Here is a 27,417-nt window from a genome sequence, read left to right on the forward strand (position 1 = left end):
CTTGTTGTTTGTTACCTAAGTTGCAGGTTTTACAACCACCATCTGCAATAACGTCTGTCAAGTATCCTTTTTGTAACAAACTGTTTTGTTCGCGAGTGACGCAGAATCAAGAAAAGTGGCTCAACATTGATAAAAATAGGCTTTGTTATACAAGCGAAAAATGACCATACATGGCCATTTTTGAACAACGGCGTAACAGCTTCAGAACACATGAGGGATTTGTCGAAGTTTCCGATTAGCCTACGAGAGGAAAATTTAAGAGCTCGGAAAGACTGAAGGAAAGACAAATTCGGTGCAAATGACGATAGTGTGGAGGACGGGTAGGTTCGACCGTGCATAAAGGCGAACAATATTAAAGCTTAGAAGGAGGTAGCTTACAACTATGATGTCGCCTCTGTTTGCTTTTATCTTGTTATAAACTGGTCAAAGATATATTTAACTATTTATCCAGATACGTACTTCGCTAACGATGAGAGCATACATTTAGCTAAGAAAGCGAGGCGTTCGCCATGCAGTCATAAACTACGAGCAGTCCCTGTCTACTCTGTCCGATCATGATTTTTCAAGCAGACAGCGAAAAGAATATTTGAGTGGAGAAAACAGCAGCGAGAAAGTTGAAGGGGGAAAATTTCACTTTCTCGCTCGACGGACTATCGAATCACGACTTCACCGCTCTCAGATTTATCTTTCATAGTGGGAGAGCAGTTCAAATCTCGCGCGCTACGCAAGTCAGACTAAATTCGTTGTGTGCATAATAAGTAATAGTAATAGGACTGAGTGTAGTCCAATTCGGTCTGTAATCATACGAGTGATAATAAAATCGGACGACCGTGCAGTGGAAGTCCGATTTGTTTATTACAAGTATGATGACAAACTGTCCGAGAAAAAAATTTTGCAATTTGGCAGAAAATTTTTTTTCCGACTAGTCACAAACTTTCTCGCGTCGCTTCGGCCAAAGTCCCTCAGCACTACAAAGAACAAAAGGACTATTGTTTGATACTTAATGTGACAAGTTGAGCCGGAACAATAGACCATTTCTTGAGTTGTTGTTTGTTACCTAAGTTACAAGTCTTACAACCACCATCTTCAATTCCATCTGTCAACTATCATCTTTGTAAGAACCTATTTCGTTCACGAGTGACGCGGAACAAAGAAGACAGAGAAGCAAAAAGAGTAGGGGCGAGGAAAACAGTTGTAAAAAAGAAAGAAAAATCAAACTAGTCCTTAAACCGAGATAAACTTTTAGTTGCTTATTCAACATAACGTAAGAGGTAAATTAGTATTATTTACAGTACTATAGCGTATTCAGTGGCAAACGTGGCCAATAGTTAGTAAATATTTCAAATATGGGGAGGGAGGGGGGGCATCTATATACTTTGTTGTTTCTTTTTCGGCAAAATATTTATTGAAATTTCGAAAATAAAGTTTAATGTTTCATACCAAAATTCTTATCAAACCACGAAAACTTGGTAGCAATTTATCGTAACAAAGCTTATACAAATGAACAACTTACGTCCTCAAAAATGTATGTTCCATCTAAGGCTTACGTTTAGCGTCTTCAAAGAGATTTTTGGGACGAAGTACAATTCTTACCAATCCACACTGAATCCTGCCTGGTACTTAGCTCTGACAAAAGAGTTTTTTCGTCTGGTATGTGATAACATGTTATCTTACAACTTACATCCGCAATCAGCTCTCACGATTCCTGGCCGGTTTCTTTATCAGAATCGACCTTAATATAATTTCAAGCCTTCATATAGTCTTCTCACTTTGCGTGCGAGCTGGTTGATGTGATGTCTGTACAGATTTTACAAACGTAATAAAAGTCGATGTAGATGTAAACGAGATGTCACTATTGAATATTCAACACGCGCAATATTCGACAGCTTTGCACGTGGTCTGTATTATCATCTTTTTAAGTGGTATTTGTTTATTTTGTGGAAAAAAATGGGGACCGTGACCAAAACCGTTCCTTCGACTTGATATATTTTCGACGTTAGTAAATCACATCATATTAACTTACCTCCGTAAATCATTCATTCCAACATGCTAACGATGGTATCCGAATTCGTCCTCGGCCAAACACAAATGACTCCACAAGATCACTTTCTTCAGGCATCGAAAACATACACAAAATCGTCCATAGTTAATTTTTTAATCAGATATTCATCTGGAGATAGCACTAAGCAAACCAATCCAGAAAAATATAATCGGCACACTCAACAAATCATGAATCTTGCAACACTACTCGCCATGAAAGAACTGCTCAAATCAAAACGTTTGGTGCATCAACACCTCAAGCAATATTTGATTCAAAAATTTTCCACTCAATCTCGTAAGCAACAAGATCAGGGACGGCGACGGGGACTCCAAAACCTGCATAACACTGGGGAGAGAACACCGTCGTGGTGGGAATTTCTAAACAGTTAAGCAGCCATCACAAAACGCCGCTAATGATGTCTTTGAAAGAAGTTCGAAATCAACTTTTGATTAGCCACGATGATGGTGTGATAAACGGTGAGGAACATCTACTCCTGTATGATTTAAACAGCTCCGATAATGTAGATCTTCTGTACAATTCTTATCCTGGTTTTGACTTCGATGATTTGGAAGACGACGAGTGCCTTTCAGAGTGTCGCTTCTACAAGAACGACTTACCATTTCTGGCTGAAGTATTGGGGATTCCTGAGGTAGTGGAGTGCTATATAAGAAGTATCTGTAGCTGATTGGAGGCTCTTTGTATTTTTCTAAAGAGACATAGTTATCCTTGTCGATATTCAGACATGATAGCTCGCTTCGGGAAGCCTGTTCCAGTGTTATGCATGATAAACAACTACATGCTCGACTCCATCTACCAGGCACACAGTCACAGAATTTTGCAGTGGAATGATAGCATCCTACAAAATAAACTGAAAGAAAATATTCTCGATAGATGTTTCTCGACTGGCGCGACAAAATTCTTCAAAATCAGTTGTGCTGGCAGATAAAAAAGACCAAAACGGCTACATAAGTTGTAGTGCTGTCTGTCCTTTTAAATCTGTTAAGAATATCTTCTTTGTCAAACTGTTTGACTTTTGAGTGATTCTCAGCGGCGAATTTTCGGTATTGGTATCAGTTTGAGCCAAGCTTATTTACATTACATTTCTTACTCACATGTTCGTCAAATGGTGTCGGTCTCGATCAGCGTCTCGACGTTTCTGTTTAAAACAAATCATCAAATTAAAGAATATTCTCACTTCATGTAAGAAAAAAGCGATGAAAGTTATTTTAATTGTCTCACGGGAATATTTAACGTTTAGATAGCAGAGAAGGCGAAAAAGAATACTCACGTTTTTAGCCAACGTCAAAGTGACTCATTTCACTTCGGGGCCGAACTCAGAATGTCAAACTTTTTCTCCCCAGTCATGCGCAGATAATTATTTGGATTTTCCCTGAGAGCCTGCGGTCCCCGACGCCGTCCCCGTTGTCGTTACTTAAAGTCCTTAATGACTGTAAAGGGGCGGACGCTGACATAAATCAAATCAAACTTGAACAACGCCGCGTCGGGGGAATGTCTTATATTAACGGAACCTCCAAGCGTCTATCAGTCTCAACTGGTTTATTAACACGTTAAAGCTCGTAAAAACCGAAATACAATAAATTAAAATAGGCCATTACCATACAATAAACGCTAATCGAAATGTCCTAAACTCGAACACCTGGGGCGTGTATATCGATAAATCAAAACAACACAAGTATCTTAAGCGAAACAAAACTACCCTTGATTATACACGTTTCGTTTCATAAATACAAAAATTAATAAGATGACATACCTCTTTCCCCTTTCTATTATTCTAGTATTTCGACAATCCTTGGATCTGGCTATGCGACTAACGCGTGTCTCGTGGCCGAATGAAACATAATGCCGACAATTCGAGGGTATGTCACACAAAACAAAACAAAACAAAACAAAAGGGTATTGAACGTCACGCAAATCAACCAATATAGCCTTCGTTACAATAACCATGATCGTGCTACAATGCACAGGACTCCATTTTCTCTCGAACAACTATCCAACATTTTCACAGCATGAGTAACACGTTTACCATAGGTAATCTGATATCTTTCATCTGTCCAGTAGTATCGCACCTCGCATAAAGCGCGATAAAATACACGTTAAAAACACAGAAAAGCCAACATTTCTCATTCTAAAAGATAATTTCATTTTACGAACCGCTCTCTCCAAATCCCTCATTACTTCGTTGAAATTTGAACACTTCTTAAACCAAAAAACAAAAACGACGCTCTGATTGATGCGAGATACATACCCTAATGCGGCGATCTGATTGGCGCGAGATACATACCCTAAACGATCTGATTGGTGCTAGCAATATACCACTCTTTATACGTTAGCATATATGTTATTTATTATTTTTTATATTAAAAAAAAATTAAAAAGAGTAAGGGGCTAGGAAAACAGTTTTAAAGAAAAAAACAAAGGAAAATCAAACCAGTCCTTGAACCGTGATAAAGTTTTATTTGTCTATTCAGCACTGGAAAGCCTTCAGATTAAGGGGTCTAAGGTCCACTCATACAGGTTCAAAATTAATTATCGTAAGCGAGGCGCACTGAAACAGTGTGATGAATCTTGCGACTGTATTCATGATTGTGGTCCTAAATATTGGATTATTCGTCCTTTTGGATCTTCCAGTCAATTTGTCTTGGAATAGTGTGCAATTGTCCTTCAGATTTTTCCTTTGCTTTCACTAAGCGTGACTACTCTGAAGTCAAAAGAACGCACATTACGCATGGGTTCAACGGGATTGGACAATCTCGAGCCCAGGGTGATTTTGGCTACTTGTCAGCGGTACGGTCGCACATGACGTACTTTTGAGAATGATAACAATGCACTTTGGGCCGAAGAAAGGCGGAAGTGAATTTTGACTCAACTTTGAGTGTTATCTGCTGTTTAGGCGAAGGTTATGGCTGTTTTTTTATTATCTCTCGCTCCTGTGTAGTCTGTAGTTTCTCCTGCTGAGGTAAGAGGTGTTTCATGTTTAATGAGCGTAATGTAACAAGGCTGTGCGCTAGCGGCGCCCGGTCGCCTTAGGCGACTAACATTTGGTCTCGGGCGACTGAAAAAGAAAAGCGGTTGCCCGTCCGGGCGCATAGATTTCGGCTTGTGTGAAAATCCGAAACGAAACCAGCAAACGTATAGAAACGGAACGGAACGAAACAAAAAGAAACTCCATCGTGCTCCCCGGCTCCCGTTAGCCCGAAAAGCAAAAGCGCTGAAAGCGCAGTGCAATCAATAGCCTGTGTGATCTGTACATTTAGGTTAAATATTAAGTTAGGTCATGGGTCTTGTTTCGCTTCGGTGGTTTCTCTTCCAGTTTATTAATATAGTACATGGCCCAGGTTTCTTGTCCATTGAACGACGCGATAAAGCGAGCAGCTGATTGTAACTAACATTTTATAATTTTACTTGCTAATTTGATGACATTTGCAGAACTAAAAAATATTCGGCAGGACAACAAGAAGAAGTTGTCGCGTGTGTTATGTAAAAAATTATTTTTTCCTTGCCCGTGAGAAACTGCACGATTTTTGCACAAGCATGTGTTGAAGATCTAATTTTTCTATTGAAGTGGTTGATGCTTATATTTAATTTTTGTGTTTCAACAGTTTCAATAGTGGAGCGCTTGATTAATAAAACGAAACCATCCTCTATGCAAATTTGTGTTTATTTAATTAGCTTCGTCCGTGGCATGGAAGATGTTTATCAGCACCATATTTGGCGACCTGGGCGACCTACTTGTCATGGTTAGGCGCCCGAAGGGCGCCCTGAAAATTTTCCTAGAGCACAGCCTTGTGTAAGGAAGAGCTATAAAGTTAACTGAAGATGTAATCAATGTCATACATAATTATATATCAGGGAAGAGTTCGTCTACTAAGCATCTTGATTTCACTTTGAAATATGCTCCAAGTACGACAATAAATTGTAGTTGAAGTACAATTGAAAGTTTTCAGGGTATTTAGCTATTTGATGTTGAATTGCTTTTATGTTCTGTGATATCAGGAGAGAAAGCGAGTGATAATTTCATCTCGGGCAATTCATTTACAGAAATTTGGGATTTATTGAGTGAAGTTTTCTCTTCTGTAGGGAATGCTATGATATGGTTCGATTAATAGGTTTGTAGTTCAATCGGCAAAGGAACCAAGTCATAACAGTCAACTCATAATTTTGCACAGCTCCATAGGGCGACTTTATTATGCATACAGCTCTTGGATAAAGAAAACAGTGGCATAAACAATAAGTTGCCTTCGGGAATACGGCTATGTTTCAGGATAGTACGGGGCTATACGGAAATATCTGTTTTCCTCTGTAAGAAAGAATGCTATTATATCTTAAGGTTTATTTTTTATTTGGTAAATAAAATTCCGCTAATAAATCTTAAATTTTATAAGTTAACAAGTTTTCAAATATCTCCTATGATTACGAATCCATAAATGAACATTAAATCATTTGTCTCGTAATGTAGGAGTCTGGCTAATAATTGTGTATTGATTATGACATTTCAACTGCTTTACTGTTAGTCTTTGTTAGGCAGTGAGGTTGAAAGTTTAAGTTGCTATCTATAGCACCTAGTTTTGTTGTTATTTGTGTGTTTTGACATGCTGTCATAGGTGCATTTCAACCCTCATTATTAGTCCAACTTTTAGACATTGTTCCCTTGTAGGTCCACTTTGTTGCTGTGTCGACATCTTTTCTCACCTAATTACATAATCCTGATCTTAACTAGATATCAAATTCCATGGTTGACAACTAGACCTTTAGATTGCATGGTTGCAAATACATCTTTAGATTACAATGCATGGCAACTAGATCTTAAAGTTGCACTGCTGGCAACTACAGTATACATGATCTTTAGATTGTATGGTTGGCAACTCAATTTTTAAAGTTGCAAAACTCTAGAACAAAAATCTATTCAAATCAGCGCTCTTAATCCTCATGGCACCAACAAGTGCTTTTTGTTCAACCAATTTATTCTTGTTTCCTCGTCACCATATTCCCACTGACAGTGTTGCTCCATTTTCTGCATAAAACACAGTGAACCCAAAATTCCTTCATTCACTTTGACAAAGGGCTACCAGTAATGCTCAAAACATCAGCTTTGAAACTCTCTATGGTGACCAATTTGTGTTATCAACTCAGTTTATAATATTAAATTACTCAGTTATACTCTTCTACTTAGGCAGCACCAGAGTTTCTTTACAAACTTTTATCCCTTAACTCAATCTTTAGATTGCATGGTTGGCAACTAGACTTAGTGGCATGGATGAGGAATGACTTTTGACATTGTATTTTAGTTAAGGAGAGAATGATAAGATTAGATCTCAAAAGATGAGCCAGCACAGTTGGCTGGACTCATGTGAATGGCTCCATAGAGCCAGGGGTTCTTCTCCATACCACTCCCCAAGTAATTAGGGCTCAGGAAAGGTAGTGCATTGTGGTGTCACCGAGGGTTACTAAAGAACTTTTGGAGAATAGATGATTAATTTTTTTCGGAGCTACAAAAGCACTTTTAGGTGATAAGTAAATGAAAGATATTAGGTAATGGAACTAAACAAATAGATGAAAAGATCCTTGATTAAATAATTGCAAATAAACAGAGCATAGTCACTTGAAAGCAACCAGTTGAGCAAACTGGCTGGCTGAACTAACTGCCTTCTGATTGATCATCATGCTTTGTTACTAATAACTACCCACATAATCTGACTGTTGGTAAATTGTCACTTTGGACATCACCATTAGTCACTAAATGGCTCAGAAATACCTTAAATAAACTGAATCCTCTGCATGATACAATCCATTATCAGTCAAAGTTTTTACTTTAACTAGTGTGTTAAGTGATGATAGCTTAACACAGAGAATTATCTTTACAGCCATTGTGAATGTTACTGGAGACTAAATTTTGCAAAATTTTATATTAAAACTGGTTTTCTGTTATTGACCCATTATGTGCCTGATATGTTGATCATATATATATGCTAAGTTTGGCTCTTATAATTCTGCTTTCTTTGTTACTTTATGTTGAGAATTCTTATAAAAAAGGCTTTTTCAGTGGAAATTAATTTTTCATTGGTGCAGAGGGAAGGATTAATTTCCCAGGAGGGTGAGACAACAGAACTTAATTCCTCCTGTAGTGACCTCTAGATCATAGAAAATAAACCATTTTACTTGCTGTCATCCAACATTCCTTTCTACTGTTTTATTCAAACCACTTGTTTATATAGAAGTATTATGAAAAATAATGCACTCAATCAAGTATAGGAAAAGAACTTTATTTGTTTGCTGGAAAATAATAAAGGGGAGGGAGGCACCACCTTAAACTTTCTTTGAGGGAGGCTATGGGTGAGGCTTTTATACAAGTAACGTTTTGTGGAACCTAGTTAATGGAATTTATTTTGTTAGTAGTTTGTAATTTCAAATTCCGGGTCAAGATGGTTTGGAACATATATTTGATTGTTATAGATCCATTTGTTCTGACTTCTTTTCTATAATTCTTTTGTTAAAAAAGAATTTTGAGGAAAAAAACCCAAATTATTTAAACTATTTAATTGCCACTGGAAGTAATGATTTTACTTACCTGTGTCTATTTAACTAAAGATGTATTAAGTTACAGTGGAGATCTTTCCTTTATATTGTTATTTTATGGCAAATGTTTTGATGGTTTTTTTGTCTTCATATGATTATAATAATTAAAGCACCCTGCTTAAGCAACTTGATTAGTGAACTAGTAAATGTTTACTTGCCCAAGAAGAAGAAAGAGGGGGATTCCTTAAGTTTTCATTGAACAACATTTAGAGTCACAAAGTCACTTGTTGTATTATGAAGGCTTTGTATCATTCTTGATGTTTACAGATGGAATCTAACTTCACTGATTTAATAATTCCAGAACTGACATTTTATTTGAGAGTTTATGGTGAGTGCAAACAAATTAATCTAATTACTGGTCAATTTATCAGTATAACTTCATTTTTTAATTTTTTTTTGTTTCCTATATGCATGTAATATTTTGATTATTTTGATTGTTAAAGTTACAAGATACTTTCATGGTTGTGTCACAGAAAATAACTATTACTGATTGATTGATGTCTTCTTTCAAAAGTTGAAAGCTTTTCAAGTTCAAGTATGTAATTTTATTGCTGACCATTACACTCTACATCATATTAAAAAAAAATGTCGACAATACATGGATCATTGTAATTTGTGTTCAGGTTCCATAAATTTTTGTTTTTCACCTCTGTTTTAAAACAGGAGGGTGCAAAGTGGGTAAACTGCACTTGATGCACACATATGTTAATGGGAATCATTGTCACTTCATCCATTCTGAGGCAGGTAAGAAAACGTTTAACAATGAGCATGAAAGCAAATCATATGATTTTTTTGAAAGTTCAGTGATCTAAGTTTTAATCTTTGTTCATTTGTTCTTTTCAGTGCGCATCTATTGGTATCGTAAAAGAGTAAGTCTGGATCGAGACGTGATGGTGAACCTTAACATAGAGAATCCTGCTGCTTTGAGAGGGCCCTTCGCTTTTTATCCTAATTATCACCCAATAGATGTTTCTATTGTTGTGTATGACATAACAGAGAGACATTCATTTGAGGACGCAATGAAGTTGGTTTATGCGTTCACTCAAGAGGCCAGGCCAGGTGCCTTTTTAGCTCTTGTGGGGAATAAAGCAGATCTTAAAAGTAGAAGGGAGGTGTCTTTTAAGGTAAGTAATGTCAACAACACCATGCTCACCAGGCATATGTCAACAATCTGACGTTGGCACCTCGCAAGTAACCTTTCCACAACATTGACGTAACAAAGCGACCTATTAGAATGAACTATTCTTGTTTACCTTTTTTGTTCTTAAGACAGAAAACAAAGAGTTTATTCACATACAGTTGAATGATGAAGGAATCATGTTACCCGATTGTCTCAGTCAATGACATCGCAGCAAAAGTAACGAATTAGTTTTCAGGGGACAGAATTACATCATTTTACCAAAACTCCTCCTTGGACTCTGATGATGACTGACGCTCAGGTTGTCAAAGGGACAGTCACTACTAATCACAACTGTGCTTCTCAAGACTTCTCTTACCAGGCTTTATTGTAAAAATTTAACTTAAAAAAAAAATGATTAGACCCATTTTTTTGGTAATCAATGGTGTACTGTATTCCTTTTCCTTATATTCCCAAAATTAACTCGGAATTATTCCAGGAATACAACTCACACACACTGTTATTTTGTGGTGGGAGATTTCGACTTTATATTTTGTTCTTTCAGGAAGCTCAGCTTTATGCAGATGTAAACAATATTGTCGAGATTTTTATGGAAGTGTCAGCACTAACAGGCGAAAATGTGGAAGACCTTTTCTCCAAAGTAGGTAGGTAGACTATTTATTGATCTAAAGGGGCAGGTTTCAAAAGAAACTGTGGTGCTGTGTCGGTGGGATCGTATAACAGGGCAATTAAGTATTATCAACTGAGATGATAACGTAAATTGGCCAACTTAAAGAGTTTCAAAGCAGACGTAGTGATTAACACTGTCGATTTGAAAGATGTTTCACCAATGTATAGCTTTTTGCGAAAAGTTGCACATTGGTAAAACATTGGAAGACGACTAAGTGACTGATTCGGAGAACACCTTCGCAAAGTAGAAAGAAATAACAAAGACGCATCTTAACCAGTCGCTGGACACTTTAATCTCTCTAACCATTCTGAGCAGCATATGGCAGTTTGCGGCCCTTCCCTATATCTAGGCAGTTCGGAAAGCCTCAAAACTCTAGAAAAATCTCCAGTCGCTCTGACGAAGGGCTAACGCTGGAAATGTGAGCTTTTAAACTCTTGACGGTGGCCAATTTACGCTATCAACTCAGTTGATAATACTAAATTACCCTATTTTTTGATGTGTCTGACAAACTGACGGTAAAGTCTGCACTTGAGTCCATTGGTATATGAGGTGCTAGAGCTAATCATGATTATTTCAGCATGATGCAGCTTGGGGTTTTGAACCAAAACCTCTCTATCTGTGGTTTAGGGTTCAAACCATTTCACCGCCCCATCTCCCAACAACCTGCCTTATCAATTATACTGCTTTTTTAAGTGGATGTGTTTTCTCACAGGGTGTCTTTGTCAAATGATACGCTTTGCACGCATTGCAATACTCTCCAACTGGTTTTGTAAAAAACCTGGGTTGAAAGGGGATTCCTTAATATGCGTCGGCTAAAGGCCGACACAGACGGAAGAAAATATGCAACCACTTATCATAATATAATTTAATAGAGAATACTTTGTAAATTATCACATACTCCACTCTTTTATGAAGCCAGACTTACTGATAGCTTGGAGCTTGCGCCATTACATTGAATGTAAAGCATTGCAGAAAGCTTCAGAAAGTCTATTAACGCCATTCCTGCAGAATGACCATTGTGGAACACTTCTTTCCAATTAGCACTCGTTAATGGAGATGAGAACACTTTCAGTGGATAGGCCTTGACAGAAATCACATTATTTTTGCAGTCAAGTGTTCGTCTTAAGATAAAAAAAAAAAAGTTGAGTATAGGTTTCTGACTAAAGTTGAATTGAAAGGGTAATTGTGAGAATATGTTTGTTACAATTGTATGTCTGTTGTGGCAGTGGCTGCTTCTATGAAACATGAGCTTGGATAACTAGCAGTAATTTCTCCCCGTTGAAAAAAGACAAAAAATTATCAATAGCATAATTGTTTTTATGTTTGCTAGAAGAAAAATGGAGTGCAAGGTTTTGTTCCTAGTGTCAAAACTAGGTTGCTCCTGTTACCTATACCAGTTATATCAATTTTCCTAAGCTGTGTTTAGTTCTCTTAATGTGAAACTCCTGCACTTCTTTCCTGTTAATTAAGGTTTCCGGGGATGGTTCGTTAGGAAATACTTTTTGTGTTATAGGTGTAGGCATTATTCAGAATGCAGAGGGGCAAAGCTGACAGGGAATTGTCAGGGAATTGTCAGTTGGTTCTTAGTTTTTTGTGATCATTCTATTTTGTAGCGAAACGTTTAACTGTGCCCTTATCCGTTATCAGCGAAACGTTGGCTCTCGGAGAGAAAACTTTGGATCTGAGTAGGAGAAATTTGGACTGGTATCCGTGGATTTATGGCATAGGGGAGTTTCTGCGTAGACGAGAGAACTTTTCACTTACAAATATCCTATCGCTGAATTTGAGCCACAACCGTCTTGAAAAGCTACCTGATATTTTTCTACAATTGATCAACCTGACGTGCTTATATGTGAATAACAACAGACTGTCCTCTCTGCCTGAAAGTATTGGATGCTTGAAACGACTTCAAGAGCTGGACTTGAGAAATAACCAACTGAAGGTACTTGATGTGGTTAGAAAACTGCCTGACCTTAGAAAACTATTGGTTGAAGGAAATCCGCTCACTCTAGTAGAGATAAGAAGTCTTATTAAGCATGTGGATACGACGACAAGATCGATCTCCGTAGACATTGCAGGTAGTGTTACATGAGTATATGGCAATATATCTTTTGCACACTTGAGCACAATGTTATCTCGGAGTAAGTATTGTGTGTTTCTAGCACTGTGGTGATTTTTATCTCAAATGAGAGTTTCTGAAGTAATTTCTTTATAAAGATTAGAGCTTCAAGTAGGTGAAGCCTGGCTATCCATCTTCGCGTAGAGATCCAATTTGAAATATACGTATACAGTCGACTCCCGTTATTGCGGACACCCCCTCGGGGGAGAGGGGGGGGGGGGCAGATTTCGTGTCCGTAAGTTTGAGAGTCCGTAATAGCGGGGTACGAGAGAAAAATATTGTTTTGTCTCGAAAACTATGAGATAATATGTAACTACGCAAAAATAAAGTTTCTAACATTGCCTCACGAACCGAAAAAAGTGTCTGCATTTCCATAATAGCGAGACTCTGTAATAGCGGGAGTATATTTCAGTCAATTCTTTGTTCGTTTCTCTGGGGGATGCCTCTTGTCTGCAATGGTAGGGTGTCCGTAATAGCGAGGTGTTCGTAGGACGAGAGTCGATTGTACACTTACAAATGCAACCTTCACTTACTATTTTATTTATTATGAGGATTGATGCTAGTATGAATCGTTGCAAGCTTCGTCTGATAATCCCTTTGTGGGAATGTTTAATTCAAATTTGCCAACCAATCGTTCTGGCTATAGAGTCTCGGGGTGTGCACTTGAAAAAAGCGTAACCGTCGGAAGCAGGCTGGTTTTGTTGTTGAGTGCAGTGTTCGTGTACCTTACAAACCTTTTTCCAAGCATTTAAAATTAAAAATGGTACAAAAGAACCCGGCTTGAAGGCTCACTGTGCAGGAAAGATGAAAAACCCCGTCACTATTTTACGACAAGAAAATGTTGAGGAAGTCTTATGTGACAGATTTACCTGAACTTTTGAAAAAGATCATTTTCTCTTCTACCGGAAACATTTAATCTTCCAGAAGTTGATATGACTTTCATGGAAGTTAATTTTAGTAATATGCTCCTTGTATTACATGTATCACCCTCCACAAGGTCGTGATGTATCGTAGAAATGTTCTTTGTTTCTCACTTTACTGTTCTACAATAGGCAATTAGTGCAATATTAAATTTTCCTTTTCCCTCACTTGCAGCTGTAGCTCCTCCCGATATTTTGGCGCAAAGACATTCCGCAAGACTAGTTTATGAAGAGGCCCTCAGAGATGGATTTGTGAATGTTTATCGTGGTCGCATAATATTGGTTGGCCAGGATCGTGCCGGTAAAACAAGTTTAAAGAAGACTCTCTTAGGTCAGCCATTTGACTACCAGGAACAGAGCACGGACGGGATCGAAATAGAGCCATCAAATTTCGAAATTGAAGTGGAGCAAATTATGAACTGGACTCCAAGTTGTGCGAACAAGTCAAGTTTGTCTGAATGTTTGGAATATACAACAAGTATAGCGGAATTGTTAGCGAGAGAAAGGTATCACATCATTGTTCGCGATAAGAAGGGAGACTCGGAAATGAAATCAGTAGGGGCACTGCCTAAGGAAGAAGGCAGAGTGGAGTCAGGAGAGGAATTGCACACAAAACATGTTGTCGCCGATGAGGTCCGTTTACTATGTTTTTACCCTGAAACCTGAATTTTTTTTAATGATCTCAAACGAATTCACACATTTAATGCTCATTTCATTGTTTTGACATAACGAGATAGATTGATATCCACTGTGTAACTAAAGATGCATCAGCCATCAATTTGTAACGCGGTTTGGTATCCACAGTATTGATATTTCATCTTATTTTAAAATGTTAGGTTTCCGTGTACGAGGATTCGGCCACTAAGTTTTCAGATAGATCCAAGCCATTAAGCGAAGTTCATGAAGGAGATAATCTAAGCACAAAGTCCAAAATGGCCATCAACGCCACCGTACTTTCTAATGCCGTTGAAAAACAGGCTGATGAACTTCTAAAGAACATGATCGTTGAAGGTGTGGATGTTGATAGTACATACATCGAGAAAGGATCCTCGATAACCGCAGATGTGTGGGATTTTGCGGGTCAACATTTGTACTATGCTGCTCACCCAGTATTTCTTTCGTCAAGAGCTGTGTACATCGTAGTTCACAACCTTAGCAAGCCACTGAATGCCCGAGCTCAGCCATGTGTCAGACAGGGAACTCATGAAGTACCTTTGGAGAACCCCAACAATGAGACAAATCTAGAGAATTTGCTGTCGTGGCTCGTGACAGTTCATAATGTGAGATCAACTGGAGAAGAAATGGTTGAAACGCCTAACGAGCTCCCCTATCTCCGACCTCCAGTGTTCATCGTCGGCACCCATGCTGACAAGCCATATGAAGATAAGAAGGATGTTTCATCCAAGATACTTCGTGAGATTTCCAGTAAGGAATATGGAAAACATGTGATCCGACCATTCTTCTACATTGATAACACTCAAGGAGACCAATCATTCGCACGGAAATTCTGGAATTTCTTTAAAGTTCAAAGAAATCGTCAAACAGGTAAATTATGTGTTTGGGTTCAACATGATGATTAATGACGTGTTTATCGGTTAATGAGGTTGGGTTTAATTTTATTTCTATCGCGGACAGACAAAATCATCGTTAGATAAAGTTGATTGGATTCACTGGAGATTTTTTACCGGTTGCTTTTCCACGTCTAATTTTTAGCATCCTTTTGTCCCTATCTTGGTACTTATCTACTTTTGATGTTGCCACCTTGTTGGTGCTCCTGTTATTCCTGAAATTTTTTTGTATGTATTTTCTCTTTTTTTCCCTTTTTTCTTGTGTTAACCTGGATTGTATATGTAAATACCATAACGAATGTTTTAACAGACCAAATAAGTGTGAAATTTATAATACATTGCGAAGAAGTGACTTAGAGTGCTGCAGCAGAAATAGACCTTTCCGAATACGAAATAGGGGATCATGGTCTTAGTTGCCATCAAGCTCGTATCGACGAGGAGAAATCTCTGTTCCTCCCTGGCTTCTCTCAACAGCGCTAATTGTTTTACATAATTTATAATTGAAAGGTCGAGAAGGAGACAATGATGGCACTGATGCCGATGGAATTCATGCTCTTCGAGCGAGAATCCTGGAAGTACTTCGACAGGAACCTTATATGGGAGAGAAGATACCAGTGAGGTAAAGTATGATGTGTAATGATATAAGCACAAAGCGATGTGAAACGTACGAGTGGCTTTCATAGCTGGTTTCGTTACTTGTCGAGTTCGCTACGTTCAAGTTCGCTAAATTTTCGTTACTTACATGCCGAATTCGCTACTTACTTCATTCTACCACAGTAAATTATGCTCACGTTATGAGCATAATTTACCAATTCCCCCAGATGATTTACGGAAACTTTTGCGGCTCATACTTGAAGAAAATTCTCTCAAGTTCAGCGAAAGTTTCTTCATACAAACACATGGCATCGCCATGGGAACTAAGACAGCAGTTGCTTTCTCTGCCATTTTATGGCAAACCTAGAAAAGCGACTGTTAATGGCTAGTCCCTCCAACCTTTGGTCTGGAAGAGATTTATTGATGACATGTTTTCACTGTGGAACATTTCTATGAAAGACGCTTACAATTTTGTTGACTTTGCCGATTCGTTCCACCCTACAATCAGGTTTACTTGTGAAGCGTAACCTCGCAACAATCCAAAAAATCAAAGTTGCGGTTTAAAGCACATCAGAAGGAAATTTGCATATGATCAGTTTAACTGACTCCTATAAACGGCAATCACGCAGTTGGGAGTATAAATTACAGATATTGCTTGTGGTTTATGGTTAAAAGAGAAATTAAAACTGTGAATTAACAGAGGCAGCGAATTGGACATGTTAGAAGCGAACATGTAGCAAACTCGAAGAGTAGGGAAACAGGCGTAAAGCGCTTTCAAGACGACGAATTTTTCAGTGCTTAACAACATGCTACCATTACTTGTGGATGTAATATATCCTCAAAAGATGCTCAACCGGCTATTAAGCCATATTCTAAAGTTACATTTAGAAATTTCCAAACTTTGCTACATGCAATTTGCTATCTGATGTATACCTTTCTGTAAGTTAGACTAATTATAAATTTTTTATAATTCTAGATGGTTTAACTTCGAAAAGGTCATTGAAGCTTTGGTAGCTGAGAATGTATACCACTCAAATACTGTCCATCTTCAAACCTATGCCAAGGATGTATGTTTTATAGAAGACGATGAACAGTTTCACACCATGTTGAATTTCTATCACGACTTAGGTTTGATTGTGAAACACCGCAGTACAGTCATTCTGAAGGCACAGTGGTTGATCAGTCTATTCAAGAAGCTTATAACCATTCCAGCATTCAAAAAAGCGGTAGGAAAAGATAATCTTCTATGCATCGAGATGATTACAGATCGTAGGCAGGATTTGTTACCTTCCCCCAACTTGCGCTTGACGAAAAAATGTTAATTTAATTGACTGTTTGTCCGTTTGTTTTTTCACGTTGTTTACACCCCTTACAACATTTTGAGTTTTCTCCATAGCTTTCATGTGTCTCCCACTCTCCCTCAATTTAATATTGCCTTATATTGACAAAATGGTCACTAATTTATTACGACATTGTTTGGGGGTGGGGAGGTAAGGGGGAAATTAGATAAACTAATTAGAGATGAATAACAAGATTTTTCTTATTATGTTGACTCATTTCGGGAGGCTTGCCAACTACATTTTACCACTCATTGTACCCTTAGTAATGAGGAAAGGAGAGATGTTTTTGGTTCGCTGCAAATTAAATGGGTCATTTTTAAAGAAAAATTGGTAGATTGAACTTATTTCAAATAGGGAATTTGTGGTTTCAGGATCCTGTGCATTCCAAGTACTGGCTGGAACTCGAGACAAGTGGTGTCCTTAAGATGGAGCTTGTGGATCACGTTTTTTCCCCTCTTATTCAGCAAGGCGTTATCAAGGAAGACATCTTGGACATGATGGAGCAGTTTTGTTTGATTGCCAAATACTCACCATCCCCGGCTGACGTTTATTACTTTGTGCCATGTCAACTGAGGTCCTCACCTGAAGAGCTTTGTAAAATGGAACCATCATCTACGGATCCTTGTCCTTTGTATCTTCATTTCCAAGAAGGCTTTGTTCCGCATGGTTTTTTTACTCGCCTTGTTTCAAAATCGGTTGCTTGGTGTGGTGCAAATGGATCGTCACAGCCTCCAAAACTCTACCAGAATGGTGCATGGTTCATTCTTGAAGAACGCGTCATACATGACATGATTATGATTTGCAAAAAGAAGTTCATAAAAATCCTCTTGAGACAAAGAATTAAGAAGAACGTAGTTGCAGTTTCTAGTTCAACTTTGGTAGAAGTTGCTAGAAGTGTGCTATTATTTATGGAGAGCACTTTAGAAAAGATGTCGCAGGAGTTCCCATACCTGAGCAGGATGCAGCATGAATTTTGTGTTGAATGCCCCTACTGTCAGCAGAGCGGTCGCAAGTGCGTAAACCACAACCAAGTGTCCTGTGGAGAAGAAGACTGCTTACACCTGCTTGAATTAAGGCAAGGACAGGATTTGATCTGTATGGAAAGCATGTCTAATGAAGTACTTACAGTTCCTGGACAAGAGAAATGGTTGTTGAACCAGGTATAAAGCATTCTTTGTATGTCTTCGTTCGTAGGTAGTAACGGAAACCAATTAAGAAGAGCTTATGATAGCTGCAATGATATCACATTGTGCGATGGCAGTCGTATGAATCGGAATACCCAGTTTAGAAAATCTTGGAACAGATTGAGATCTAATGGTGTCATAGAAGGATCTTGCTTCATCAAGCTCCTAAAGCAATTCAGCAATGGATATACTGTATGAGATTGTATGTTTTGCAATTGCGTAATTACCTTTTTGGTTGATTCAAGACACATATGAACGCGTTCAACCAGTTCGTTTCCTTCCGTCTGGTTTATAATTTCTTGATGGGAAAAAAGAATATTTTTCTCTAACAGAAGAAAGTTTTTTTGTGAAAACTGTTTTATATACCTTACTTGGAAAATGATATGCTTTTCCTTTATAATAATGTTTTTATGTCATTATCCAAAAGGGCTTGGCTCCGTCAGAAATAAGAACCTCACAAGTTGCATCAGTGCGTGGTCACCCAGCAAAGTGCGACAAAACTTTGAAAGTTACTCTACTGGCCAGTGAGTGGAATTCGTCAAGGGGGGGTTTGTCCACCACCAACAGACACCTTGCCATCCTTATGGCCAAACGTAGTGAGATAGAAGTCACTCTCTTAGTCCCACAATTTGCTTGTTCTGAAGAAGAAAAGAGAGATGCAGAAAGTCACAAGATTGTCATCAAAGAAGCAGAGAGACGTCCAGGCTACGACCCTCTTGACTGGTTGAGCTTCCCTCCGAAAAACCTGATAATTGACGTGGTCCTGGGTCATGGAGCAAAGTTAGGTAAGCAAGCCCAAATCATTAGGGAGTACTATAATTGCCAGTGGGTACAAGTAGTGCATACTGCGCCTGAAGAGCTCGGAATGTTCAAAAACTATCCGAGAGCCATTGCCAAAGGAGAAGAGAAGACTACAGCCGAAGTAGATTTGTGTAAATTGGCAAATCTAGTTGTAGCAGTAGGACCAAAGTTGACTGAGGCCTACTCTGCCTATCTTCAATCATGTGAGAAGCAGCAAGATATCATGTCGCTCACTCCTGGCACATTCAAGGAGTTTGCAACTCTAAATCATGCCTCAGTTGACTCTGAAAAGTTTAGGGTGTTGACCTTTGGTCGTGGTGACCCTGAGGACTTCGGTCTGAAAGGGTATGATATCGCTGCTAAAGCAGTAGCTGAACTGAAAGACAACTCCTACCATCTGATCTTTGTGGGTGCACCTGATGGAAAACAGGAGGCAGTTACGGAAACTTTGCTGCAGAATGGTATTTCCAAACGTCAGCTGACAGTGAGAATGTTTTTGCAAAGTAAGCAGAAATTGAAAGATTGTTTTTGTGAAGTTAATCTCTGTATCATGCCATCCCGGACGGAGGGGTTCGGCTTAACTGCGTTGGAAGCCTTGTCAGCTGGTCTTCCCATTCTTGTAAGTGGAAACTCGGGTTTCGGAGACGCACTGCGCACTGTGCCAGCCGGCAAATCATTTGTGGTCGATTCTGAGGACCCCAAGGTGTGGGCTGAGGCAATTGCTGTTGTCCGTAAGAAGGAGAGATCACAGCGTCTTAAAGAGATTGAACGACTGAGGACATCATATGAAGGGCAGTTCAGCTGGGAGAAACAGTGTGACCTTCTTGTTGATAAGATGTGGGTCAAAGTTCATGGCGCAGGTATGTTGATGATTTTTATGTTTCTTTCCTTAGACTTGTCTTTTCTTGTGGTATCCCAAATTTATTCTGTCCTTGATGTGAATAAATTTTGTACCTCGAAAAGAGGTTTCTAAAACATAGTATGAAAGACAATTTTATAAGTTTGTGTATATCACCAATGTTCGCCAAAAAGGAAACGATCTGTACGTGCTGATAAGAGAGAGATAGGAAAAAGAAAAAGAAATGTCCAAAACCACTTTTATTCATCCTAAGTTTAATTATCGTTCTTGATACGAGTGTATTCCAAAATGTTAATGTTTTAGCGGGGCATATGTCATATTGTGCAAAAATCTCAGGTTAAAAGTCATCTGCTCCGGTTATTCACAAGCAATTATTGCTTTCGTTGCAACATAATTATTTTGTTATGAAAAAAGAAAAAAAAGTAGCTATGTAGAACGTTAACTGGCAAGTCTAGGATATTAACCGCGACTTTTTATTCCAATACTGTTTCTCGTTCTCGAATCTCGAAGAAAGTGGTAGTTTAACCTGAAAGAAGAGCCTGTTCCTATCAGTGAAGATTTTAGATCAATTTAAGTCCTCATGAAATATTTTCCCATACATGATCCTCCTAATAAGGAAATATCTCGTTCATTTGAGGGTAGCGCCCTCTATAAAAATTAAATCAGAGTACTCAATTTAATAAGTGTCCCTCTCAGCCCTGACTTGGGCACATATTACTTTAACAGCAGTGAGATCGGGGCCGAGTGGATCACATACAAATTTCAAGCAGCTTGCAATGGCGATACAGGATGAGTTTCCAGCAAGTTTAAAAATAATCACGGGAGACTGAAACTTCGGTCTTAAATCTGATGGATTTTTTTCTATCCGATAGTTGAGATCTTCGCTTCCATCTAAATTGTATGATTCAAGGAATTACACCTAAAATTATTTTGCTTCTAGGGCTGCTTGAGCGAACCATTCAGAATCTTCAGCGAATGCAACTCTGCGCAAGCTCGGTCAACAACCACACTACCTTGACAGAGGAGTTAGCCACGATTGTATCAGATAAGGGCTTTAGAATTTCTGGCAATCAAGGGTCAGGAAACTGCATGTTCTATGCCTTGTCAGAACAACTTGAAACCGTCAAAGGAATCAAAATCCAACATGGCCAGTTGAGACAATCTTTAATTCAATACCTCAGGGAAAACCCAAAACTGGTGAGATGCAGTAATTCTCATTAATAGATTGAACTAACGGTTGATCAGTAGTTTTGGCCACTGTGCTTATTTCTCTCTCCGTGACATGAAGTATTACTCGTCCTTACTGGGACACTGGTCCCTTTCACAACACAGAGAAGCGCTTTTTCAGTGCAGTGTGTTCTCCTAGAGCTCGATAATACAGTCACCCAAGGTAGGATTGTGTCGAAAGCTCTTATCGTGGATTTCAGTGCCTTAAGCGGTAGGCAGCGTAGTCTCTGCCCACATTCTTATCTAGTTCAAATGGAGTCTCTAGTGGAGTGTTGTGCTTAGTTATGTAAGTCACACGCTTAGAAAAATATTCCTTTCAGAATCAATTCAGAATCAATGAACACCGTCAGTTTAGCTCGGCTCTGAATAGGAAGATCGTGTGTTTTGGAGACCTTATCGTTCTAAACTATATTTTTCTTACTCTGAATGTTTTGGTTTTCTCCATTTAAGGACTTACCGGTAGTTTACATTTTACTCGCATAGTGGCGTTTGGTTAAATTCTCGTTCCTCAGAAGTGTGATGGTACCTATGAACGGCTTAATGTTTAATTGCAACAGGTTCATGGCGAGTCTGTATGTAACCGAATGGGTCAGCGATCATATTGAGACGCAACAGCTGCTTTCCATTTAGACTCTTGTGGTGGGACACTCACATGATGTTTGTTTTAGCTTTTGCTGTTTGCCCACCGCGTTTTAATGTTTTCACTAACCTTCCCACTGTAAAGAAGTTTATTTTTTTTGTGGATTTTTCTTTGAATTGTGCTCGGCCCTGTTCAAAAGGTATTTGGAATTCAAGTTTTAATTGCTGTCTCTTCTTACAGCCGGATGGAACAGATCTGATTCACTTTGTCCATGGCCATGAAACATGGGCTGATTACCTGACATATATGAAACAAGATGGCGCTTGGGGTGATCACCTCATTCTCTGTGCCGCTGCGAATTGCTTTAAAACGTGCATTCATGTCTTCAGCAGTCTACATAATGATGTAGTCATCAGGCCACATCATCCTGTTGAAGAAAGCAAGCCACTAGTACTGGGACATATTCATGAGGTACACTATGTCAGTCTTCAACCCATACAAGGTAAGAAGGGGAAAGCACACTTCACGCGCTTTTCAATTTGAAAATGATGAAGATCACTTAACATCCGTGATGAAATTTGAAAACCTTATGTTTCCTATGTAAAGCACTAACTGGGTCGAAGGTTTATCCTCGAACTGTTTACTCTTCTCGATTCACTACGATGGTTTGTTACTTGATCTTTCTCAGAGATAACTCTGAGAATGAACTAAGCTTTCCACTTCCCTGCTGGAAAAACACACCAGTGTCTTTAGTGACTTGAAATGTACCATTGCTATCGTTTCATAAGTTACAAGCTATACCTTTATATTTTGTTTTCTTCTTTTATATTCTGCGATGGGTTTTACAAATTATATCAGTTTTAAATGGAGTGATCTTTTACAGTTTTTTTGGATAGATGGTAACTGAAGAAAATGTCTGTAAAGCGAGTTATGTATACATTTATCTGGTTGTTAAGTTATATTAAGATATGCTATTTGTATTTGAACAAAAGTCGCTTGTTAGGAGAACGTTGTAAAGCATACAAGTTTAAGTCAGTGGTATTACAGCTGCTCAATTTACCCGAGGACCAGGGATGGTACTGTTGTGAGAACACTTGCTTCCCACTATTTTGGCCGGGTTATATCCAGGACCTTGCTTTTCATGTCGGCTGAGTTTGTTGTTGATCCGCGCCCGAATTCCAATCACTTTACGGAGAACCATACTCTGGGAAATGTGAACTTTTTGTTCACTAATTTTGGTTTGTTTTCTTGTTGCATTTACAGGCTAAAAAAAAGTGTTTCGGCAGCTTTGGCTACAAACCAGGAAGACCTCAACGAAGAAACAGAACGCAACCAGAAAAAACTGCGAAATTTTAGAACTTCTTTCACGAAACCTTATTTTTAGCTGAAAGAAAGGTTTAGATAAAACATAGCATTTTAGAGGTCGCATGTTTTTTGGTTTAGATGAGCTTAAGTCACTGAATTGCTATCGAGTTTTCGTGGTTTGATTGAAATTTTGATATAGAGCAATTCTTAACTGAGTGTAAAAAGTAATCCCCTACTGCTTTGGTTTTCTTTATTTCGGTCTGTGATTGGTCTAGAAACTCGCTCAATGTACGAAACAAATCAGATGGCAAACGAGAAAGAATCGTGACTGGTCGTTTGCCCCCAATTTTTGTAGTTTGCTTGTATTTCCTTTGAAACCTCATTGGCTAATAACGATGCAAAACTTCGTTACTATTGGCTGTTGTAATAACTTTGGTTTATGGTTTACGCCGGCCAATTGAAAAATTACTCCAAAAACCATGGATTGCGTATTTCTGTTCTGCAATTATGGAACATCTCTCATCCAGGATATTCTTGTCTTGTCGGTGCCATTGTACGTTGGTGCCGCCGTTGTGTATTGAATTTTACAAGCTTTACTTGACAGTTTGCTCTACATTGTAGTGCTTGGAGTGATTCACGGAATTTATTAATTTTTTTTCTTAAAATTTGCCTTTATTTAATATTAAAAGGCGAACAAAGCTAATTTGCATAGATAATACATGGGAAATATAAAATAGGAAAAGGAAAAAAGCGAGGAAGTCTCAAGAAGCCATGAAGGCTTATAGGTGAGGCTCCCTTTTTTAATTAGAGTTTAAGTTAAACTAGAATGTAGAACTTAATTTAACAAGTGTAGAGTACGAATAACGGAAGTCGTGGAACGCAGTACCATGGTGGTTGTCGATCACTTTTGCTATCAGCATTGGAAAATAACCCCAGCGCCATGGGGAAGCTTTCGAACTCCTCACCTTGAAAGAATTATGGTAGACAATGCAATTATGAGTATGATGTTTAAGTCTACTGCCATAATACACTGTTAACGGCTTGTTATTATTTACTAAATCTGTTTTCTTGCATAGCGATTCCTTTGCAAATTTGTTAATGAAGTTTGCCAATTATACCTCAGTTCCACTGGTGATTGAGTGGTTTTTTCTCTTGCGATTGAAACACGTTATTGGAACATACCAATTATGGCTGTTTGGCGAAGGTAGGGGAAGAGACATTTCTTAGAGGCATTTTTAAATGCGATTCCAGTAGCTTTGTGGTTCAGTGGTAACCATTTAGATGCTATACATTATCAGTTTAGCAGGGATCTGCCACCCATATCGGATCTTCCCTGCAAAATCCCTTTTCTTGAAATCGGAGATGTGTGACAACCGAGTTCGAGACCACGTAGAAAGCTGCTAAGTATCCAACATAGGCTTCTAGTTAGATGCATTAGAGGATTTGAATGAAAATTTCCGATCGTTAACTCATCCCTCATCAAATAAAAATTCAATCGAGCTTTGTTTTCATATACACGTGTGAAAGCAAGCACTAAAATCAAGTATTTGAAGAGTATCACAGTTGTGTTCAGTACTATATTTTAAAAAAGATAAATAGACCATGAAATACAGTAAAATAAAAAGATTCAGACATAGAAAGATTTACCTTTTGTCGTCTGTTTTCTCCAACATTGTATTTTCCTTGCTCGACCATGAAACGCCTATAGAAGGAAATTGTCGGGAATACTCAGTTCAAACTGGCTGAAACTGAAGTAAAACTAAAACGGGAGTGTTTGGTTATATCTTCAATCAATCAAATGTTCCTTGGAGCTTGCCTCAACTATTTGATGAAGCGGTGCCCTTAATTCCTTTCCAGGTAATAAGTATCCGACTTGGAACGTGCTTGTGTTAAAACGTTTATCATCTTGATGAGCATTATTTGAATCATAAACTTCTGTGGAAATGTTACATGAGAGTGTCCTTTACTTTTGAGCAGTAATTCAACCTATACTCGTCAGTGTTAGGTAATATTTCTTTCGGGGCTAAAATTCTGGAGCTGTACTTGATTTTTGAACATCTCTTCGTCTTATCTAAGAAATGGACTTACCGACTTTTTATAAGGTTTTCACGTTTTAAGATTGTCATAAGCTTATTTACAGTAACAAAACTTTCAAACATGGTTGACACTCCTGCAATGCAGTTTTCGTCTCTGTCAAAAACTTATATAAATCATGATGTCAGAGCGATTGCGATCATGATGTGTTCTCACGCGCAAGTTCCATCGCGACATATATATGGTGGCAATCTTCGACCACCACTGTGAAACAAACCTCAGAAATTAAAATGACGCATGTTACATAGGTTAATGTAACAAAATTCGCCGTCTTAGACAAGGCAACTGGGGCATTGCAGTTTTCTTGAACTTGCTATAGGTTATGGCGGCATATCGCTCTTTCTGGAGTTCACTAACAACTTCTAATAACATTTCAAATAAGAAAGATGATAAATTTTGAGCAAGGCAAAATGATTTAAAAATGTTTTTCCGTCTCGTCTCATTCTTATTGTCATATGAAGCTTTCGACATTGTTTATCTTTGCTTTATGCTAGACGCGTGTCAACCAAGGTCCTTATAATGGTACAACTCATCGTGGGGTCTCTGTGGCCCAGTGGTAAGGCATCGGAGCGCGAAATCAAAAGGTTTCACATTCGATTCCTTCTGGGGACTGTTAATTTTTTACTTTTATCCAACGCTCGAGACAAGACGAATGAACATCTTCTCCACAACCGTTCAAATGAAGCTTACCTACTTTTTGTTTTACTTTTTTTCAGTTGTACGTCTTAGGACAACTGCGGCTCGAAGCACGGTGTGGCTGGTCACTCAGTCAATAACAAGTAACTCAGCGTGCACGTAGTTTTCATCTTGCTTTTAACCCATTTTGCATACCTTCAATCATAGTTTTCCCTCATAAATTTTTCCTTCGTCAGTGAGTTACATTCTTTTATTACCTTTGCGTTCTTTTTGTCACGCTCTCTTCCTAAGAGAATAACAAACAATTATTCATTTATTTATACTTGTTTATTTATAACGTAGATCTTCTGCGTTTGATGATACCAGTGTTTCAAATGAGCTATTTTAGAGTTTCAAATTAATTTCCTTGTCAGATAGTACTTCCTAAAATTTGGAAAGACAGGAAGATGGTCAAAATATTGCCAACAGTGATAAGGTATTTTGACACGGACTTAAAAAAGTAGCAATTAAGGTGACTTGCATTAAATCACTCATAATTTTCTTAATTAGACGGTGACCAAAGAGAAAAGAGATCGTAGAGAAACTGGTGTGATTTCATCAGCAGGTTTCTTTATTTTTCAACTTTGGTTAGTTTTCGGCGTTGACGAGATTTACAAACTTGAATGAGTTCATCTGTTACAAAACTAGAAAACCAACCTTATCGCATATTGTTTGTTCTTCCCTCTCTTGCATTCCTTGATTTCCATCCTATGCTTGACACTGCGAGAGGGAGAAAGGGAAATACAACAAGAACCATGAATAACTACTTCAAGTGTGCCTTACATTAGCAGAAATCAACGCATGTAGAGAGAGAGATGGAGAGAGAGAGAGAGGAAGAAAGAGGGAGAATTTTAACGTTGAATGGAAATAAAAAGACAGCTCTCAAAAAAAACAAATTCGTCGTAAAGCCTACCAGTGTAATGCAGTGCCCGCTTTACATTCAACATGGCAAGGGTAGAAGCAAAAGATTCTAAATTAAAGCCTGTCTCTTCATCCAGGATTTTCTTGACAGGTGCTAGAGTTAAGTCTGGTTTCTGTTGTTTAAATTAAGTTAGAAGGAGTATAGCAACTCTATTCGGCACATAGCAGGTGACTAATAAGCATGTTGCTAGGTTTCTTTACAACATAAATAAAAGCAAGTACTGCCTTCCGATCCAATCCTCTGGTAACCAGAAACCAGAGTCTACGATATAACGTTTCTACGATTACCTTCACCTTCTCTGACGAGCTTAGAGGGTAAACGAAAGACAGAGTGTGCTTAAAACACACTTTTGGTGAACACTCTTTATTTATGAAAGCTAATGAATGAGTTGACCGGGCAAACATTTCAAGTTGCAAGAATGTTATTTCCTAATGATTTAGAGCTAATCTTGTGACATTTCGAGACCAATGACCCTTGCGTAAGGAGAGAAGTTTATCGGTATATTTTATAATATATTTCGTGGTTGTTCCAACAAAAACTTATACTCCCTTCTTATCAAAATTATCTTAACCCACTTCTGATAAAACAGCGGCGCAAAGCGTCCTCTCTCTCTCTAAGGTCTTTTTTTCGGACCTCAAAACAAACTTTCGCTAGATATCTAATTCTAGCACCTTGCCATGCTTGCGCAGTGGTGATCCCTGACAACTCATTCATTGAAAAAATATGTACAGGAATGAAAAGAGATATAAGCAAATAAGTGATAACTACACCTACAATAAAGTGCGA

The 27,417-nt window shown here is 38.3% G+C and overlaps 1 protein-coding gene and 1 long non-coding RNA gene across 5 annotated transcripts; one reads left to right on the plus strand and one right to left on the minus strand.

The window, feature by feature from the left end:
- Positions 1-2,351: 2,351 nt before the first annotated feature.
- LOC136280955 (uncharacterized) lies at positions 2,352-3,442 on the minus strand. The gene is made up of 3 exons (XR_010717496.1): positions 3,330-3,442; positions 3,154-3,197; positions 2,352-2,909 (listed from the first exon to the last, which is right to left on the minus strand). It is a non-coding gene; the product is annotated as an uncharacterized lncRNA (long non-coding RNA).
- Positions 3,443-4,900: 1,458 nt separating this feature from the next.
- LOC131772107 (uncharacterized) lies at positions 4,901-25,763 on the plus strand. Of its 4 annotated transcripts, none has more exons than XR_010717495.1 (16): positions 4,901-5,018; positions 8,903-8,963; positions 9,299-9,379; positions 9,479-9,759; positions 10,318-10,417; positions 12,057-12,521; positions 13,658-14,115; positions 14,319-15,027; positions 15,558-15,669; positions 16,621-16,870; positions 17,356-18,144; positions 18,596-19,829; positions 20,769-21,025; positions 21,876-22,137; positions 22,899-24,144; positions 25,751-25,763. XR_010717495.1 is itself a non-coding variant. In XM_066166928.1 (15 exons), exons 2-15 carry the CDS (start codon positions 8,903-8,905, stop codon positions 22,901-22,903), a joined length of 5,064 nt encoding a protein of 1,687 aa, XP_066023025.1. In that variant the 5' UTR covers positions 4,901-5,018; the 3' UTR covers positions 22,904-24,525. The 4 variants fall into 4 exon arrangements, 2 of the variants coding, with proteins under 2 accessions (XP_066023025.1, XP_066023026.1); XR_010717494.1 differs by lacking the exon at positions 25,751-25,763 and adding an exon at positions 24,649-24,709; XM_066166928.1 differs by lacking the exon at positions 25,751-25,763 and having other exon boundaries at positions 22,899-24,525.
- The last annotated feature ends 1,654 nt before the right edge of the window (positions 25,764-27,417 follow it).

The sequence above is a fragment of the Pocillopora verrucosa genome, chromosome 5, assembly GCF_036669915.1.
Source record: "Pocillopora verrucosa isolate sample1 chromosome 5, ASM3666991v2, whole genome shotgun sequence".
Taxonomy (NCBI): domain Eukaryota; kingdom Metazoa; phylum Cnidaria; class Anthozoa; order Scleractinia; family Pocilloporidae; genus Pocillopora; species Pocillopora verrucosa.